Genomic DNA, 20241 nt, shown 5'->3' with positions numbered 1-20241 from the left:
GTCAAAATTTGAGAGACATATAAGAGTAAGCCAAAAGAGAGAGACTCATTTCGATAGCATGTCAAAATTTTTGATGAAGTACAATAAAAAATTCTCCACTCTAGTTAAAATGATCATTTTTAACAGAGATATTAAATTGATTATACACCATATTGTAAAAGATAACAAAATTGGTGTATACATCATCTTTAGAATGTAACAAATACAACTAAGAAAAATCTTATAAAATTATCAATAATCATCAAGAACCTATAGGTCAACAAATTCAAATTTATTAGTGCTCGATAGTTTGATAAAACATATTGAAGTTTATGAATTACAAAAATCAAGAAAAGTCGACTTGTTCACATACACATTACAAGACTTAAATTTGATTACCAACTTCAAAAGATGGATGACCAAGATGCCATGTGCCAGAGATTTGGATCGGAGGAAACAAGAACATGACCTTTGAAAAGACATAAAGACAATGTAGGAGATGAAACGGGCGACAGTGATGGAGCCTAGATTCAATAAAGACCATGATCAAGGATTCACCAATAATTACCGTATGTGACCTGATCATTAACCAAGAAAAATATGGAATGAAAATCAACATAAACTTTATTATAATGAAACTAAAAACATTAATGAGATTTTTAAATATGGCTGGAGTATGATAAATATTGGATAACTTGATAGATTTAAAATAGATAGGTAAAATTATTATTAATATATTAAAATGTTCTTACCACCACCAGTGTAATCCTATTACACGCTCAATGCTAATAAAAAAAATGACAGAATCCAACATATTCAAATGAGGAATAAAGTGGCCAGTTATTCTTGAATCCATATACCAATTAGGATCACTTATTGTATTAGCTGTAGCAATGAAACCAAACATAGTAGAACTAGTGGCAGAGGAAGACATATCCGTAATAATAAAATTATTATGTAATGAAGATTTGGTCTATGATAACAAATATTTACAGTGTGTCTGAGTTTGAGATAAATTTAGTAGTATGGTTTTGAGGTCTGAGTGGTCTTATTCTGTGGAGATTTCCACTGGTTGTAAAACTATATAGTCGGAGGGTTGTCAACAAGACCATTTTGAGAGGAGTAGGGTATAACGGATTTTGATTGAGGAGTTTTTGGAAAGATTGATGGTGTAGAAATTGATACTATCTTGGTTGAGGGTGGTTTTTAGTCATTGACAAACAAACAATATTGTTTTAAAGGAAAGTCAATTAAGCAGTTTCTTGCCTTTCTAATTTGTATTCATAGCTCAACAATAAGTTACGTGATCCTATCCAAGAGTCGAGGCGATGAATGTTGGGATATGACATTCTCGTTGACCGTTGGTGGACTCCCCGTTAGTGAAGCCTACAACCACAACAACGTCAGTGCCGAGCCAGGGAGTGGTTCCCCGGCGATGGTCCTCCGACGCTCAAGTCAAACACTGCCGATGTAGAAGAAACGAGGAAGTGAAATGGCAGGGTAACTATAGTTACAATAGAGATTATTCATACCTCCGTTGAATCCTGGGGAAGGCAAAAATTCACTGGCCAGGGGTGAAAAGACCTAGTGAGTAACGATACGACCGAGGGTCGTCGGTTGACGGCATAAGGGGTCGCCAATTTGGGCTGCCATTGTGGCCGCCCAAAGAAACGCCAAGGGGCCGCCAGTTGGGCCACTAGTGTGGCTGCCCAAGGGACTGAGGGGTCGGGTCGTTACAACAAAAAGGGATTGATTCATGGAAGGAAGTGTTGGAAGGAGTTCAGATTCTTTGATTCGTAATCTCTAGTTCTCTCTTAGTTCCTTTCTCAATTTGTACGTCAGATCGTGGTTGGAATCCAGTCAAAATTGACTGTGATCTCCCTTGAATTTACCTTTCTATCTACGTTATAGTTTGGATTGACATAGGTAGTCGGAGGCCGCAGGTGGTTGGGCAGACTGTATGGTGCTGACTAAGGGACGGTCCACCAACCACCAACGACCTCCGACCTCCGACCGCATGCTGCTAAATACCCAACGATTTGAGTTATGAGTCCTTCAGTTAAGGATGAATAAATCCAACTTATTATATTTTATGTGGCAAAAGTCGATACACTTGCCCCCAACACTCTTGTCAACCCGTTCCAAGGCCAATACATAGGAGGTAAATTATGAGTCACTACTAGCCATTAGTGCAGAAGGTAAGACAAGAGAGGAGAGGTGTGCTCGGACATGTCGAGTTCTAACCCCCAAGATTTTATATGACAATATCACATGCCTTAATCTCTACACCGCCCCGGGTGAACCTCAACTTATTATATTTTAGCGTTGCTAAGAGGTGCATTTAGGATTAACAATCAGATGGTTGAGATCAAGGAATTTAAGAGGACAAGAACGTACGAGCACGATCTATAAACTCTTCTAAGCCATTAGCAATCCCTACATTAAGGAGTTATTTTTTCCAAATCAAATAGTTATTTTGGTCCATCTTAACAGAAAGGGATTGATTCATGGAAGGAAGTGTTGGAAGGAGTTCAGATTCTCTGATTCACAATCTCTAGTTCTCTCTTGGTTCCTTTCTCAATTTGCACATCAAATCGTGACTGGAATCCAATCAAAATTGACTGCGATTTCCCTTGGATTCACCTTCTCATCTAAGTTATTATTTGAGTTGAGACAAACGGCCAGAGGCAAGTGGCTGGAGGCCGCTGATGGTTGAGTGGATTGTATGGTGCCGACTAAGGGTGGCCCATCCACCATCGGTGACCTCCGGCTTTCCTACCTCAACCCAAAGTATAACCTAGGTGAGAAGATGAATCTAAAGGAGATCGTAGATAATTATGATCGGATTTCGACCGTAATCCGACTTACAAATTTAGGAAAGGACTAGGAGAGGACTAATGATTGCAAACCAAAGAATCTGATCTCTATTGGAAGGGGATTGAGATTAGACAAAATGACAAAAATTAGTAGAGAAATAGAAATTGGAGTTTGATGATTCATATCGGGATTTGGCTCAGTGATTGATGATGTTGAAGAAAAAATCATAGATGTTGGTGGCGATGACATCTCCAATATCATGAAAGATTCTTGTGAATGAAAGAAGACAAAATAAAGTATTGAAATCAATTATCAGGTTCTACGAAAATTTTTTATCAACTATCCGGATAAATTAGAAAGTATTTATAGTAAACGATTCCTCAATTTAATATTCTTAGATTAACCATCTATTATAAAAAAAATAATCCGTTAATTTATTTAAGAGGAAACTTGATTCTTTTTTATATATATATATATATATATATATATATATATATATATATATATATATATATATATATATATATATATAGTAAATTGAGAAGGCACCTTTTCCTTGTATCATTGTGGTAAACTTTCTATATTTTTCAGCTAAGGGTTTCTCTATATACACTAGACACGTGGCAAATTGATCTATGATCCTGTCCGGAATCTGGGAAGACGGGGATGCTGGAATGATGTGTCTAGAAGGTTGACTGCATCTCCATGACCCAGATGGTGAGCTGTCCTCTATGTTGACTAAGTCGTCCGGAGTCCTCTGGTCAACAACACCTGCAGCCAACGACCGGATTACTCCGATCCCTGGAACCTCGATGTTCGAGGTGGGTCCCGCAAATATATGAGCAGCCAAATAATAATAGAGAAATAAATGCGCAAATAAGGAGTGCAAGAACGTACCCTGGCCCCCGGGGGGGCTCGGATAGATGGGTGAGCTGATTGAGGCATCGTGACCCTGAATAGTAGATAAATGTCCACCAGGCGAGTGACTGGCTTTGGTGGCTCGAAGCCAGGTACGATATGGATCTGTAAAGCGACGCACAGTACGACTACAGCCTCGGCTCGCAGGCCGATATGCAGCAATGGCACAATGGTCGAATGCTCTATCGGCTCACAGGCCGGGATACAATAACGACACGAAGGCTGAACACACTCTCGATTCGCAGGCCGGAATATAGGGCATAGTACGATACCTGAGCCCTCGGACGACGGCTGCTCGACGGGTGACGACGGCTACTAGGAGGTGTCGGTGGTTACGGTTGTGGCTGCCAGAGGTGACAGCATTGAACACCGGAGACACTGGCTGTCAAAGGCGGCTGTGGCGGTGGCTGCCAGAGGTGGCAGCGCTGGCTACCGGAGGCGGCTATGGCGTGCTCTCAGCGGTGGCTATGGTGCGAGGAGGTGTAGACGCCTGCTGGAGGCGTCGGCGACGGCATCCAATGCCGTCGGCACGGCGGGAGGCACCGAGGACGGAGGAGAAGGGAGGAGGTGGCCCCTCATCGCCGACGGATCTCTCCGGCGGTAGTAACGAGGTATCCAGAAGAAGCCTTGGCTTCTGTCCATGGTGGTGGTAGTAGACAGCAGAAGCACCCCCTGTGCGCAAGGCGGCGGAGAAGATCAGATAGGAGAGGAGCGGCGGTGACTTCGGCAGTGCCTTAGATCGTGGCCTTCGGCGAGGGAGGAAAAACGGGGAGGGGTCGTGAGGATGCTGGCGAGAGGCGCGAGGACGAGGCAGAAGCCTCTCCTCTTTGCGGCGGCGGAAAAAACCCCCCAAGTTTCCTTCGTGCTCGGCGGCGGCATCCCAAAACCTTTCCCCCCTCCTGTTTCATGACCGCCCTCTCCAAAGGAACCCGCCTCTCCTTTTTTTTCAAGGGTGAACAGTACTTCCACTTAAACCAATGTCAAATATCCGAAATGCCCTTCCCTTCTCCTTACCGTATCAGTCTATATATACAATACACATATTATATATATTGAAGGTATAATAAATTATCTAATACACGTGGCAATTAAGAAGAGAAAATAAGAAGATAATAATTATTATAGACTCTTCTATATGTCAACTTCAATTACAAATTTGAGCAGATCAAACAGATGCTACTTCAGAATCGATTATGAATGAACTTTCCAACAACTTAGGAACGTATTATTCTAATACATCTCCGGATTCAGCCGATAACGAGATGGATTTTCAATTATTAAAGAATTACAACTACTAATTAATTTCAATTCCATTAGTTTTTTTTGGAGGATCGATGGGGTTTCACCGTTTCCTTTGACAGTTCGGATCGGATGCCAAGCTGGTGATCCACACCTGGTCCGCCGCCACCGCCACGTTGTCGTCGTTCCGGTGCCACGTCCACAGCGCGTGCGTCGCGTTCGCCACCTCGAACCGGCCGTGCCCGAAGCTGGCCTCCCTGAAAAGCGAGATCGCCGGATGAGGCAGCAGGAAGTCGGTCACCAGCCCTTCTACGTTCCCGCCGTCGCCGATGGTGATGTGCACCGGCCCGCACAGGTCGGAACTGCCATTGAAAACGCGCGCGAACCGTTCGTAAGCGTGCACGTGCCCGGAGAACACCACGTCCACCCGCGCCTCGTACAGCATCGCCTCCAACGCCACCCGCATCTCCTCGAACTCCAGGTGGTGCGCGTCGTTCGTGTTGTACCACGGCGCGTGCATAACCGCCACCGCCCACTGCGGCCGCTGCTGCTCCATCCTCGCTAGGTCAGCCGCCAGCCACGACTGCTGCGGGGACCCCGTGTCGTAATCGGCGTAGGAGCCGAGCATGATCACGTGGATGGCTCCGCCGGCGACGTCGAAGGAGTAAAAGAGGTTGGAGCCGGAGGAGGTGGCCGGGTCGGCGTCGTACGGCATGCGCCATCGCATATTGTACGCGACAAACTTTTTCGGGTGGATGAGGGGGATCCTCTCTGTCTCGTACTCTCCTTGCGTCACCATCCACGGCCGGGAGCTCGCCAGCGGCTCCACCAGCCGGCCGAATGAGTCCCACAGCGGCTGTTCTACGCCTGCGTAGGAGAGGTCGCCGGGGAGCAACAGCACGTCGTAGTCCGCCGCAGCCAAGTGGTCCAGGGTCGAGCCCGACGACACGGTCTGACCCAAATCCCCTGTTTCACACCGACGAACTCAACATACTCCATTTTCATACCAAAAAAACCACAGCAAGAGGTGGGAATTGAAAGAAGGCGCGCACCGACGACGGCGAAATTGAAGGGCAAGGAGTTCGGTGGGGTCTTCAATGAAAAGTTGCGAGCGGAGTTCATGCCCAATCGGTAGTCGTACACCGTGCTGGGACTCAATGGGCCGATGACGACGTCATGGATGTGGGGGGAGCGGTAGAATAGTAGGTAGGAGTAGTCGTCGGAAGAGCCGGTGGCCTTGAGAGAATACTGGCTGCCGTATTCCACCACCGATGGGCCGTCGTCCTCGGTGGTCCATTTTATCCTCATTCTGTCTGCCCCCACAAGAGATATATGGACCTGGACGAGAACAGTCGTGACAATTAACCGACCCAAATTTCTACGAAATGGTTCGAGCTATAGCTAGCGCGCGAATGATGTACCTGCTCGGGAAGGAGATAGTCTATGCTGTTAGCGTGGGGGACGTAGAGGGGGCGACTTGGCGGCGGACGGATGTAGGCGACAGCACAGGCAAGAAGGGAGCAAGCGACGATGGCGACGAGCAGAGCCGAAGGAGGCGACGCCATGGCGGAGCAGCAGCCGATGGGGAGTGTCCAGTATGTGTGTCTTCCACTGGGGTGGGTATGAGATTTTAAAGGAGAGCCGGCTCGACTCGGCTCCAAAACCCGTTTCTAAGATTGAGACACGTGGCGTCATCCTGGCGTAGGAATTCACCTTCGTGTTTAGATATAAATATATTGTATTTCTGCGGCAACACTCGTTTGTTTACCCGAATGACGCTGACTCGGACGCCACTGTTGGGCCCGCGAGACGGAGATTTGGGTGGTCGTCAAGAGAGTGCCGTTAGCTTTTTTGTTTTGCGGGGGGAGATAAACAACAATTAAGTAGGGTTGAGCACTTGTGCTTAGGGGAGTGTGCGAAAATAACAACCAAGTAAATTTGATTCCTAGAAACGAATATTTTTTTTAATTGGGGATTTTTTTTATTTGTGGATGGGGCATGTATTTACGATTTTTTTTCATATACTAATTTATAAGTTATGTGATTATCATTTTATGTATCATTTATTACGATTTTTGTGTGTGTGTATATTAAAGTGGAGTTGTCAATTGTTTATGCTCTGCCATATTCACGTGTTTATGACTTGTAAGCATTTATTATGGAAAAACAAATATTTGACATGAATTTGAGCATTTGTTTAATGCCCATTTAACATATCACAAGCTAACTATATATGAAAAAAAAATTAAAATGAATATTTAAATTTTAAAATTATTTTTAAAATAAATCTATTTTTTCAATAAAGATCAAAGTTAGATGCAATATTTTAAAATTATGTACATGTTTATGGAAAAATCTTTGTAAAATTATTCGTTAATCAACTAATACTAAATTGTGAAAATGTCCAAATGATGCATCTTTTTTTTCTTTTACCCCTTTGCTAAATATGATTTTTTCTTTGTTCTTTTTTCTTTTTCTCTTCTTTTTTACCTCTCTCTTATGCATGCAACCTCTTTTTTTTTCTTTAGAAGAAAAACGTCATCCTAATTTTTTTTCTCTATCGCTTTTCTCTCTCTTCTTTTGACTTCTCTTCTCTTCACCATATAAGGCACAAGGTATTACAAGGAAAAAGTTGAAAGATAATATTTTTTATACATTGTCTACATAGCTAAAAAGGTATTGTTAAAAGCAACGTTGTTAAAAATTCGTTTAAAAACAATGTTTAAAAAGCATTGTTATTTTTTTAATAAAAGCAATGATTTTATAATACTTAAAAAATATATTTTTTTTGCAAAGATAATACTTTTACAATGCTTAAAAAACATTGTCTTTTTTTAGTAAAGGCAACATTTTTTAAATGCATAAAAACACATTGTCTTATTTAAAATACAATTTTTAAATAAAATATAAATTTATTTATAAAATCGTTGTTTATTATATTTACACAACAAAATTAAACTCTTATAAATAACGTCAATTAAAATGCCATAAAAATATAATTGATCAATTAAAATACCATTAAAGTATAATACAATTGACCAAATCAGAAATATGTCATACAATTCAAACATAAAATATGTATATATAATTTATATATTTTGGATCTATGTTAAGTCTATACAAAAGTAAAAAATTCTTCTTGGATTGAATCTTATCGGTAATATTACATCTTCTCAGAAAATATAAGTATCCACGTTCAATTTCTTTCCACGTTCATCTGTGAGAAAGAAAATTATTATATTATCATTATGATGAAGCAACTTATATAATCAATACATTAAATCCAATGAACATATTTAACAAAGACAATAAATTAATAATAGATGCAACATCTATATAATCAATAATCAATACATTATGATGAAGCAGCTTATATTTTGACTATTTCAGTATTTTGTTTAGAGCTAATGTTTGACTTTGTTTAAAGTTTAGAAAAAACAAGTTCTTATGTTTCCATATAATGCATATAATGATGTTGCATTAAAGTCAGTTTGGAGATGGTCATAGAAATATCCTATTGAAAGAAGATAAAGGGCAATCTCTAATCCTAAATGCACTGATATAATTTACAAACAGTAGAGACATATCCGATAACCTTACCAATCACTCAAAGTCATCATATTCATTAGAGAACTCTCCGTTTTCTTGCCAAGTTTAACAAAAAAAGAAAGATTATTAAGGTTATGCAATTTTCTAAGAGACTAAAGATAAATGATGAGAAACCTCTCCCTTGATATATGCAGCTATAGCCTTTTCAAATTCAGCTCTTTTGTCAGTAGCTATGTCATAGTAAGTAACCTTTTCCTAAAAAACAAGGCACAACTACTGTTAATGAAGTACACTGTGGCTTTGATATAGTTGCTTCATTTCTCCAACCAAAAACAAAATAAACTTATAACCTACCGTAAATACAATATTCTTTGATTTCACATATTTTCATGCTTTTTTTTTTAACAATGAAACCGTACAGAAATCCATATGCAAATATTAGACGAAATTACTTCCATATAGTCTCTTCTAACTGTACAATGGTGAATTCGATCACACTGGTATTCCCTTCCCCATTGTTTGGGAGGGTCCTATGCCTAATTGACAAGCATCACTAACTGAATCTATGTAGTACCCACAGACTTGGATATAGAAAACATGCTATGCCAAATTTCTATGCAAAGTTTATATGCATCATACACAATATATGAACATTTAGATAAGCTTAGGTTATCAAAACATCGATGTCATAAAAATAATAAGAAAAAGTTTATCTTGAGAGTAAAGCAAAATAGTTAATTGACTTAGTATACAAATCGTTTTGATTTCTAAAGTGTTAGGACTCTTGTAGGCCGGTAAAAGGGAGATGTGAATAATTTGAAAAGAAAATAATACCTTTCTTATTCTTTCAACTCAAATTAAAAGTAATAATAATAATAACTTAAATTAACAACTAAAAAAATGAAACACACTATTTATTTAGTTATAACCTTGGCGATTGTTAATTCAAGGACAATAAAAAGCTCTAAAAGATCTCATTCGTGTAGGCAGAGAAACCTCTTACAATTGTTAGACGCTCATACAGTTGCTAGGAAAAGAATATAGGAGTTGATACTAAAGTTGTTATCTATTTCCTAACTCCAGAGGTCTTTTTATAGCTCCTGAAAAATCCTATCTGTGAGTGGAAGGCGCCTCCAACAAGTTAGAAAACGCCTCCAACAGGTTGAAAGACGCCTCCAGTGAGGCGCCAAAGGATAAAGCTTTATCCCTTGGCAACGGTAAAATTAGCCTGGTCGAAGGTGTCTTCCATAGGGCTGGAAGGCACCTTCATACTGTTTATCAAAGGCGTCTTCCAGGCATGGACGACGCCTTCCACGGTGAAGGTGCGGGGGTGCCTTCAATTCACTTTGAAGGCACCTCCAGCAGCAATTCTAGCATCTTTTCGCTCTTCTGCTATTCCGATCGCCTGGGTGATCGTGATCATCCGAAATATGGCTCACCCAGATCTATTTTTTGGTCTTCTTCTCGAGTAAGCTGTTGGATTGTAGAGTTCGCAAGAGGGGGGTGAATATCGATTAAAAATTATCGAAAGAGTACGTAGCGGAAAAGTAAATGCAAAAGGATAAAGCAATGATAACACGAGTCATTTTTTACTTGGTTCGGAGCCTTTGTCGACACCTACTCCAAGGCCCGCACACAATGGTGCTTTCGATGGGTAATCCACTAGCAATTCGAATATTTGATAACAAACTAAATTACAGGAATGCTAATAGAAAAGCAATACCGACAAAAGGAAGAAAACAAAAGAACAGCGCGTGGTCGGAGTAGCTTCACAGCGTGGCAGGAGCACAGGAGAGCAGATTGTCAGTTGTTTTTTGAAGCTTCAGCCTTGACCCTCTTTATATAGGAGGTTCGGGGTGCCTGCAACCTTCAGGGCGCCCTGATTATGACGTAGTCGAGCCAACCAGGGAGCTCCACGTGGCGAAATGATGTTAAGGATAAATTTTCACCTCCTAGCGCCCGGGATCCCTCCTGGGCGCCCTGACCTCCGGGCGCCCGGAATCATCCCGGGTGTCCGGACACTTAGTTTTCCGGAGATTCCTTCCTGCAAGCAAATGTTAGTCCGGATGTAACGCCCGAATTTTCCTCATTAGGAGTTCTAAAAGTTCTTAAAAATATTTATAAATATTTTAGAAATATTCTAGAGATTTTTAGAAATTTTTAGAGTATTTTTATGTAATTTTTGGAGGTCGTTTGGTATTTTTACTAAATGAAGGAAGTTTCGAAAAAAAAATGTCCAAGCCGAGAATTGAACCCACGACCTTTGACTCGGTCAAAACTCGGCTGACCAGGTGAGCAAACGGATTTTTCTGTTTAGAAAAGGTAGTGAATTTATTTAAGATAGTTAACAGAATATTGGATTATAAAAGGGATAAGTTGATCTTGGATTTGTCTGTTTAGAAAAGGTAGCGAATTTATTTAAGATAGTTAACAGAATATTATAAAACGGATAAGTTGATGTTGGATTTGTCTGTTTAGAAAAGATAGCAAATTTATTTAAGATACTTAGCAGAATATTGGATTATAAAAGGGATAAGTTGATGTTAGACTTGTCTGTTTAGAAAATGTAGCAAATTTATTTAAAGAGTTAACAGAAATATTAAGTTATAAAAAGGGATAAGTTGATGCTCTGTTTTCCCGTGACTTAAACCATTCTCTCCTTCTCTTCTGCGTACGATGGCGGAGCTCGGGCAGAAAACGAAAGGGAGTTAGGGCATCATCTCCGGCGGTCGGCCAAGGTCCTAGAAGCCCTTTTTGTTCGGTTGTGAGTCCAAGAATCAAGGTAAGTGCTTCTCACCTGCAGTAGGAGTAGTTTCGGACCTTTGTTCTTCTTGAATTCGAAGCATAAAAAGTGCTTATAGTGTAGATTGTTAATTAAGCCTATAGTGCAGATTTTAATTAAACTTATAATGCAGATTTTTCTGTAGAGCTTATATTGCAGATTTTAATTAAGCGCTTATAGTGCAGATTTTTAATTATGCCTATAATGCATATTTTAATTAAGCTTATAATGCAGATTTTTATGTAGAGCTTATATTGCAGATTTTAATTAAGCTTATAGTGCAAATTTTTAATTAAGCCTATAGTACAGATTTTAATTAAACTTATAATGCAGATTTTTATGTAAGCTTATAGTGCATATTTTAATTAAGCCTATAGTGCAAATTTTAATTAAGTTTATAGTGCAGATTTTTAATTAAGCTTATAGTGCAGATTTTAATTAAATTTATATGTGCTGATTTTAATTAAGCCTATAGTGCAGATTTCAATCAAGTTTATATTGCAGATTTTTATGTAAGCTTATAGTGCAGATTTTAATTAAGCTTGTAGTGTAAATTCTTAGAGCTTAAAATACAGATTTCTTTAGAGCTTGTAGTGCAGATTTCTTAAGAGCTTATGGTGTAGATTTCTTTAAAGTTTATAGTGCAGATTTTTTGTGGAACTTATAATGCAGTTTTTAAAGAAAAAGATTATAGTGCACTTTGGTTAAGTACTATAGTGCAGAATTTATGTTTGCATAGTATGCAGAAATAGTGTAGCATAGAATGCAGAATCTTGATTAGAATAGTATGCAGAATTTTGATTAGCATAGTATGCAGATTTTTGTTCATGCATTTCAAAGTTAGAATTTGTTTAAACATTTCAGTTTTTAAAGAAGCATTCTTTTATTAGAAGTATTAACAAGTATAAGAAAAATAAAGAAAAGAAAGAAAAATGTCAAGGCCTTAAGTAGATCCCAAAGTCAAGACTTTAGGGATTTTGGCACACAAGGTGCTTATTAAAATGCCGAGGCATTATATATTAGAAGTATTAAAAGATAACAAGTATTTTACTTTTATCAGTGGCACTGTACAGGACTCTCAGTTGTCCTTGGGTTGGGCTCTCATAGTCGTCCCTAGGTTTAGATAACCTAGTATGCAGGACTCTCAGTTGTCCTTGGGTTGGACTCCCATAGTCGTCCCTAGGTTTAGATAACCTAGTAAACCCTACTAGATTCGGGACTAGCTATCTCGGGTCTAGTTAGGGATGCGCGCATAGCAAGTACAGTTGCCGGGCCCAAGAACAAAGTTGTGTTAGGATCCTTCGTACGGAGGCTAGAGAGGGGGGTGTGAATAGCCGACACCAAATCGTCGCATTTCTACAAACTAGGTTAGCGCAGCGGAAAATAACACGTAGAAACGAAGGAAAAGAAGACAAACCTCAAATAAACCGATGTAACGAGGTTCGGAGATTAGGGCTCCTACTCCTCGGCGTGTCCGTAAGGTGGACGAGTCCAGTCAATCCGTCGGTGGATGAGTCCCCGGAAAACCGGCTAAAAATAACTCCTTATGGGTGGAGAAACCTCGCCACAATACTCTTGCAACAGCAAGATGAATGTACAAGAAATACAAGAAAGTAGAAGACAATACAAGTGTAAAAACAATCTTGCCTTCTCGTCGACTGGAAGAAGCAACAGCTCCAAGCGCCTACAACAGCAGATGATCCAGCCGGAAGCTCACGCGAAGCTTTGGAGAAGCTCAACAAAGCTCAAGCACAGCAGCACTTAGGGACAGGAAGAAGGAAAAGGGAGGAGTTAGCACCAAAGCCTTAATCTCCTTTTATAACCTGCGAACCTGCACAGCGAAGACAGAAGCCAGCGGAGAAGACGGAGCAACCCGTTGTGACTCAACGGTCGAACGTGGACCGATCAGGCTCCACCCTGATCGGTCCAGGACCCTTCTGATCGGTCTGGGGACCGATCAGGCCCTGGGCTGATCGGTCCCTAGACCGATCAGAATGCTTCACAGAAAGTTGGAACGTTCTGATCGGTCAGGGAGGGTCCGGATCGGTCGTGGAGACCGATCAGGCTTCATGCTGATCGGTCCCCGCGAGTAAGCTCACGTAACCGATGCGCTTTGCCTTCGTTTGTTATCGATCGGTCACCGGACCGATCGAGAGAAGTTCTGATCGGTCTGCGATCCAGAGCTTGGTTTTTGCCCAAACCAAGTCCCAAGTCTCCCAAACCAACATCCGGTCAACCTTGACCTGTTGGTACATCATGCTTAGCATCCGGTCACTCCCTTGACCCGCTAAGACTCTCCACCAAGTGTCCTGTCAATCCCTTTGACCCACTTGGACTTTTCTCTTCGTGTCAAGTATCCGGTCACTCCCTTGACCTACTTGACCTTCTCAACACCAGATGTCCGATCACCCTTGATCCATCTGGATTTTCCCTTGCCCGGCTTCACTCACCAGGACTTTCACCTAGCTTCACTCACTAGGGTTTTCACCTGGCTTCACTCACCAGGATTTCCAATCTGCCTGGCTTCACTCACCAGGACTTTCCCGAATGCCTGGCTTCACTCACCAGGACTTCCACTTTCACCGAATGCCTGGCTTCACTCACTAGGATTTTCACCTGACTTCACTCACCAGGATTTCCCGACTGCCTGGCTTCACTCACCAGGACTTCTCCGACTGCCTGGCTTCACTCACCAGGACTTTTCCCCGTGCCAAACTCCCTGTTTGGACTTTCCCCGTGCCAAGTCTCCATACTTGGACTTTCCGCGTGCCAAGCTACCTGCTTGGACTTTTTCCCGTGCCAAGTCTCCGTACTTGGACTTTTCCAGTGCCAAGTCTCCATACTTGGACTTTTCGCGTGCCAAGCTCCCTGCTTGGACTTTTCCCGAATCAGGTCAACCAGGTCAACCTTAACCTAAGGTTGCACCTACAATCTCCCAAACACCTATTCTTGTCAAACATCAAGAATACAACTCTCTTCTCGTCAAACATCGTCAAACATCAAAACACAACTCGAGTCAGGTCAACTCGAGTCAGGTCAACCAGGTCAACCTTGACTTAAGGTTGCACCAACAAGTTGATTATTATTTTGAAGTATTAAAGTATAAGTTTTCAAACAAAAGAAATAAGCTTCACATAAGTTTAAAATTCAGCAAGTTTAGCTTTCTTATATACTGACATGCTGTTTAGATTTGCTTACATGTTTAGTATTTCAGTATGCTATGTTTCGTTTGCTATTAGATGAGCATTCAGTTTCTAGATTTCTTTCAGCTTACATGCATACTCGAGTTTTCTGAGTTAGATAGCGCTTACTAAGCAATTTTGCTTATAGATCCATTTCCTCTTACTGCAGATAAAGGAAAGGAAAAGCTATAGTAAAGGAAGGCGACAAGGAGGTGCAGATGGATGTGTGATGCCTGGACTATAGAAGCCTTAGGATTTAGCATAAGAATTTATTAACAAAGAGTTGAGTAGAATGTATTAGATGAGTCATTTAGTCTTCCGCTGCTAGTTAATTGTATGTTTTGAGTTCTCCGAGAGTTTTAGGAATTTCTATCAACATGTGAACAAGGATAGTTAAGTAAAGTTAGTAGTCCAGTAACTCTCCGCCCTCACAGACCAGTAGTGAGGAGGGTGGGGTGTTACAAGTTGGTATCAGAGCAGTTCCTATTCTCCAACATCACACATCAGCACCAACCTTGTCGTCTTCAAGTAAGAAAGTATTTAATTTTTAGTATGCTTTTCTTTATTCTTTATAGTAAAGAGAAATCCTTAGACGTATTAGATTATATGTACAGAATAGGGAGATGTTTAGAAGTGCTTATAAAGTTAAGAATTCTGCTTAGTTTCTTTTACATAACAAGATGTGTTCTGGGATGGTGGTATGATCCGGGGACCTAAGCCCGGTGAGCGCGCCAGAATCAAACAAGATGTGTTCTGGGATGGTGGTATGATCCGGGGACCTAAGCCCGGTGAGCGCGCCAGAATCAAACAAGATGTGTTCTGGGATGGTGGTATGATCCGGGGACCTAAGCCAGATGAGCGCGCCAGAATCAAACAAGATATGTTCTGGGATAGTGGTATGATCTGGGGACCTAAGCCTAGTGAGCGCGCCAAAATCAAACAAGATATGTTCTGGGATGGTGGTATGATCCGGGAACCTAAGCCCGGTGAGCGCGCCAGAATAAAGGGGAACTCCGGTCCTAAGTTCGGACTCCTACCAACCTAGCACTAGGGTAGTTGTCTGATCAACAACTTATGTTACGGTACAACTAAGTGCAACTAGGCCACCACAATAGTATGTTTATAAGTATGCATGCAAGTATGTTCAAGTCATGTTATATTTATATTTACGTTTATGTTTAGCTCCACGTTATGTTCATGTTATGTTCTTGCCTATGCATATGGACATGCTTGTGATCGAGTCTATCATTATGTTTAGTTTATCTACCATGCTTACGTTTATGTTATCATGCTTATGTCACTGCTTATGCTTATGTTCATTGAAAGTAGGTTAGGAGGTCCTAAGATACCTTTGATGTGGTTTTCCTTAGTACATTAGATTATGGATGCTAACTAATGCATGTACAAGGTAGAGAACATGCTATAGAATTATTCTAAGTTCGAGGATGAACTTTTTATAAGGTATGGGGGATTGTAACGCCCTAATTTTCCTCATTAGGAGTTCTAAAAGTTCTTAAAAATATTTAGAAATATTTTAGAAATATTCTAGAGATTTTTAGAAATTTTTAGAGTATTTTTATGTAATTTTTGGAGGTCGTTTGGTATTTTTACTAAACGAAGGAAGTTTCGACAAAAAAATGTCCAAGCCGAGAATTGAACCCACGACCTTTGACTCGGTCAAAACCTAGCTGACCAGGTGGGCAAAAGGATTTTTCTATTTAGAAAAGGTAGCGAATTTATTTAAGATAGTTAACAGAATATTGGATTATAAAAGGGATAAGTTGATCTTGGATTTGTCTGTTTAGAAAAGGTAGCGAATTTATTTAAGATAGTTAACAGAATATTATAAAATGGATAAGTTGATGTTGGATTTGTCTGTTTAGAAAAGATAGCGAATTTATTTAAGATAGTTAGCAGAATATTGGATTATAAAAGGGATAAGTTGATGTTGGACTTGTCTGTTTAGAAAAGGTAGCAAATTTATTTAAAGAGTTAACAGAAATATTAAGTTATAAAAAGGGATAAGTTGATGCTCTGTTTTCCCGTGACTTAAACCATTCTCTCCTTCTCTTCTGCGTACGATGGCGGAGATCGGGCAGAAAATGAAAGGGAGTTAGGGCATCATCTCTGGCAGTCGGCCAAGGTCCTAGAAGCCCTTTTTGTTCGGTTGTGAGTCCAAGAATCAAGGTAAGTGCTTCTCACCTGCAGTAGGAGTAGTTTCGGACCTTTGTTCTTCTTGAATTCGAAGCATAAGAAGTGCTTATAGTGCAGATTTTAATTAAGCTTATAATACAGATTTTTATGTAGAGCTTATATTGCAGATTTTAATTAAGCGCTTATAGTGCAGATTTTTAATTAAGCCTATAATGCATATTTTAATTAAGCTTATAATGTAGATTTTTATGTAGAGCTTATATTAGAGATTTTAATTAAGCTTATAGTGCAGATTTTTAATTAAGCCTATAGTACAGATTTTAATTAAACTTATAATGCAGATTTTTATGTAAGCTTATAGTACATATTTTAATTAAGCCTATAGTGCAGATTTTAATTAAGTTTATAGTGCAGATTTTTAATTAAGCTTATAGTGCAGATTTTAATTAAGTTTATAGGTGCAGATTTTAAATAAGCCTATAGTGCAGATTTCAATCAAACTTATAGTGCAGATTTTTATGTAAGCTTATAGTGCAAATTTTAATTAAGCTTGTAGTGTAGATTTCTTAGAGCTTAAAATACAGATTTCTTTAGAGCAGATTTCTTTAGAGCTTGTAGTGCAGATTTCTTAAGAGCTTATGGTGCAGATTTCTTTAAAGTTTATAGTGCAGATTTTTTATGGAACTTATAATGCAATTTTGAAAGAAAAAGATTATAGTGCAGTTTGGTTAAGTACTATAGTGCAGAATTTATGTTTGCATAGTATGCAGAAATAGTGTAGCATAGAATGCAGAATCTTGATTAGAATAGTATGCAGAATTTTGATTAGCATAGTATGCAGATTTTTATTTATGCATTTCAAAGTTAGAATTTGTTTAAACATTTCAGTTTTTAAAGAAGCATTCTTTTATTAGAAGTATTAACAAGTATAAGAAAGATAAAGAAAAGAAAGAAAAATGCCAAGGCCTTAAGTTGATCCCAAATTCAAGACTTTAGGGATTTTGGCACACAAGGTGCTTATTAAAATGCCGAGGCATTATATATTAGAAGTATTAAAAAATAACAAGTATTTTACTTTTAACAGTGGCACTGTACAGGACTCTCAGTTGTCCTTGGGTTGGGCTCCCATAGTCGTCCCTAGGTTTAGATAACCTAGTATGCAGGACTCTCAGTTGTCCTTGGGTTGGACTCCCATAGTCGTCCCTAGGTTTAGATAACCTAGTAAACCCTACTAGATTCGGGACCAGCTATCTCGGGTCTAATTAGGGATGCGCGCATAGCAACTACAGTTGCCGGGCCCAAGAAGAAAGTTGATTATTATTTTGAAGTATTAAAGTATAAGTTTTCAAACAAAAGAAATAAGCTTCACATAAGTTTAAAATTCAGCAAGTTTAGCTTTCTTATATACTGACATGTTGTTTAGATTTGCTTACATGTTTAGTATTTCAGTATGCTATGTTTCGTTTGCTATTAGATGAGTATTCAGTTTTTAGATTTCTTTCAGCTTACATGCATACTCGAGTTTTGTGAGTTAGATAGCGCTTACTAAGTAATTTTGCTTATAGATGCATTTCCTCTTACTGCAGATAAAGGAAAGGAAAAGCTATAGTAAAGGAAGGCGACAAGGAGGTGCGGATGGATGTGTGATGTCTGGACTATAGAAGCCTTGGGATTTAGCATAAGAATTTATTAACAAAGAGTTGAGTAGAATGTATTATATGAGTCATTTAGTCTTCCGCTGCTTGTTAATTGTATGTTTTGAGTTCTCCGAGAGTTTTAGGAATTTCTATCAACATGTGAACAAGGATAGTTAAGTAAAGTTAGTAGTCCAGTAGCCCTCCGCCCTCACAGACCATTAGTGAGGAGGGTGGGGTGTTACAAGTTGGTATCAGAGCAGTTCCTATTCTCCAACATCACACATCAACACCAACCTTGCCGTCTTCAAGTAAGAAAGTATTTAATTTTTAGTATGCTTTTTTTATTCTTTACAGTAAAGAGAAATCCTTAGAAGTATTAGATTATATGTACAGAATAGGGAGATGTTTAGAAGTGCTTATAAAGTTAAGAATTCTGCTTAGTTTCTTTTACATAACAAGATGTGTTCTGGGATGGTGGTATGATCCGGGGACCTAAGCCCGGTGAGCACGCCAGAATCAAACAAGATGTGTTCTGGGATGGTGGTATGATCCGGGGACCTAAGCCCGATGAGCGCGCCAGAATCAAACAAGATATGTTCTGGGATGGTGGTATGATCTGGGGACCTAAGCCTAGTGAGCACGCCAAAATCAAACAAGATATGTTCTGGGATGGTGGTATGATCCGGGGACCTAAGCCCGGTGAGCGCGCCAGAATAAAGGGGAACTCCGGTCCTAAGTTCGGATCTTGCCAACCTAGCACTAGGGTAGTTGTCTGATCAACAACTTATGTTACGGTACTACTAAGTGCAACTAGGCCACCACAATAGTATGTTTATAAGTATGCATGCAAGTATGTTCAAGTCATGTTATATTTATATTTACGTTTATGTTTAGGTCCACGTTATGTTCATGTTATGTTCTTGCTTATGCATATGGACATGCTTGTGATCGAGTCTATCATTATGTTTAGTTCATCTACCATGCTTACGTTTATGTTATCATGCTTATGTCACTGCTTATGCTTATGTTCATTGAAAATAGGTTAGGAGGTCCTAAGATACCTTTGATATGGTTTTCCTTAGTACATTAGATTATGGACGCTAACTAATGCATGTACAAGGTAGAGAACATGCTATAGAATTATTCTAAGTTCGAGGACGAACTTTTTATTAGGTATGGGGGATTGTAACGCCCTAATTTTCCTCATAAGGAGTTCTAAAAGTTCTTAAAAATATTTAGAAATATTTTAGAAATATTCTAGAGATTTTTAGAAATTTTTAGAGTATTTTTATGTAATTTTTGGAGGTCGTTTGGTATTTTTACTAAACGAAGGAAGTTTTGACAAAAAAATGTCCAAGCCGAGAATTAAACCCACGACCTTTGACTCGGTCAAAACCCGGCTGACCAGGTGGGCAAACGGATTTTTCTATTTAGAAAAGGTAGCGAATTTATTTAAGATAGTTAACAGAATATTGGATTATAAAAGGAATAAGTTGATCTTGGATTTGTCTGTTTAGAAAAGGTAGCGAATTTATTTAAGATAGTTAATAGAATATTATAAAAGGGATAAGTTGATGTTGGATTTGTCTGTTTAGAAAAGATAGCGAATTTATTTAAGATAGTTAGCAGAATATTGAATTATAAAAGTGATAAGTTGATGTTGGACTTGTCTGTTTAGAAAATGTAGCAAATTTATTTAAGGAGTTAACAGAAATATTAAGTTATAAAAAGGGATAAGTTGATGCTCTGTTTTCCCGTGACTTAAACCATTCTCCCCTTCTCTTCTGCGTACGATGGCGGAGCTCGGGCAGAAAATGAAAGGGAGTTAGGGCATCATCTCCGGCGGTCGGCCAAGGTCCTAGAAGCCCTTTTTGTTCGGTTGTGAGTCCAAGAATCAAGGTAAGTGTTTCTCACCTGCAGTAGGAGTAGTTTCGGACCTTTGTTCTTCTTGAATTCGAAGCATAAGAAGCGCTTATAGTGCAGA

The 20241-nt window shown here is 39.6% G+C and overlaps 1 protein-coding gene across 1 annotated transcript; it reads right to left on the bottom strand.

Annotated features, from left to right (window-relative positions):
* Positions 1–4156: 4156 nt before the first annotated feature.
* Positions 4157–6288, bottom strand: LOC122023240 (probable purple acid phosphatase 20). The gene is made up of 3 exons (XM_042581313.1): positions 6006–6288; positions 5061–5919; positions 4157–4613 (listed from the first exon to the last, which is right to left on the bottom strand). Exons 1-3 carry the CDS (start codon positions 6259–6261, stop codon positions 4157–4159), a joined length of 1572 nt encoding a protein of 523 aa, XP_042437247.1. The 5' UTR covers positions 6262–6288.
* Between the last annotated feature and the right edge of the window lie 13953 nt (positions 6289–20241).

The sequence above is a fragment of the Zingiber officinale genome, chromosome 9B (genome assembly GCF_018446385.1).
Source record: "Zingiber officinale cultivar Zhangliang chromosome 9B, Zo_v1.1, whole genome shotgun sequence".
NCBI classification, from domain to species: Eukaryota; Viridiplantae; Streptophyta; class Magnoliopsida; order Zingiberales; family Zingiberaceae; genus Zingiber; species Zingiber officinale.
Note: the sequence above shows the minus strand (reverse complement) of the source record. Positions and strands in the feature narration are given on the sequence as shown.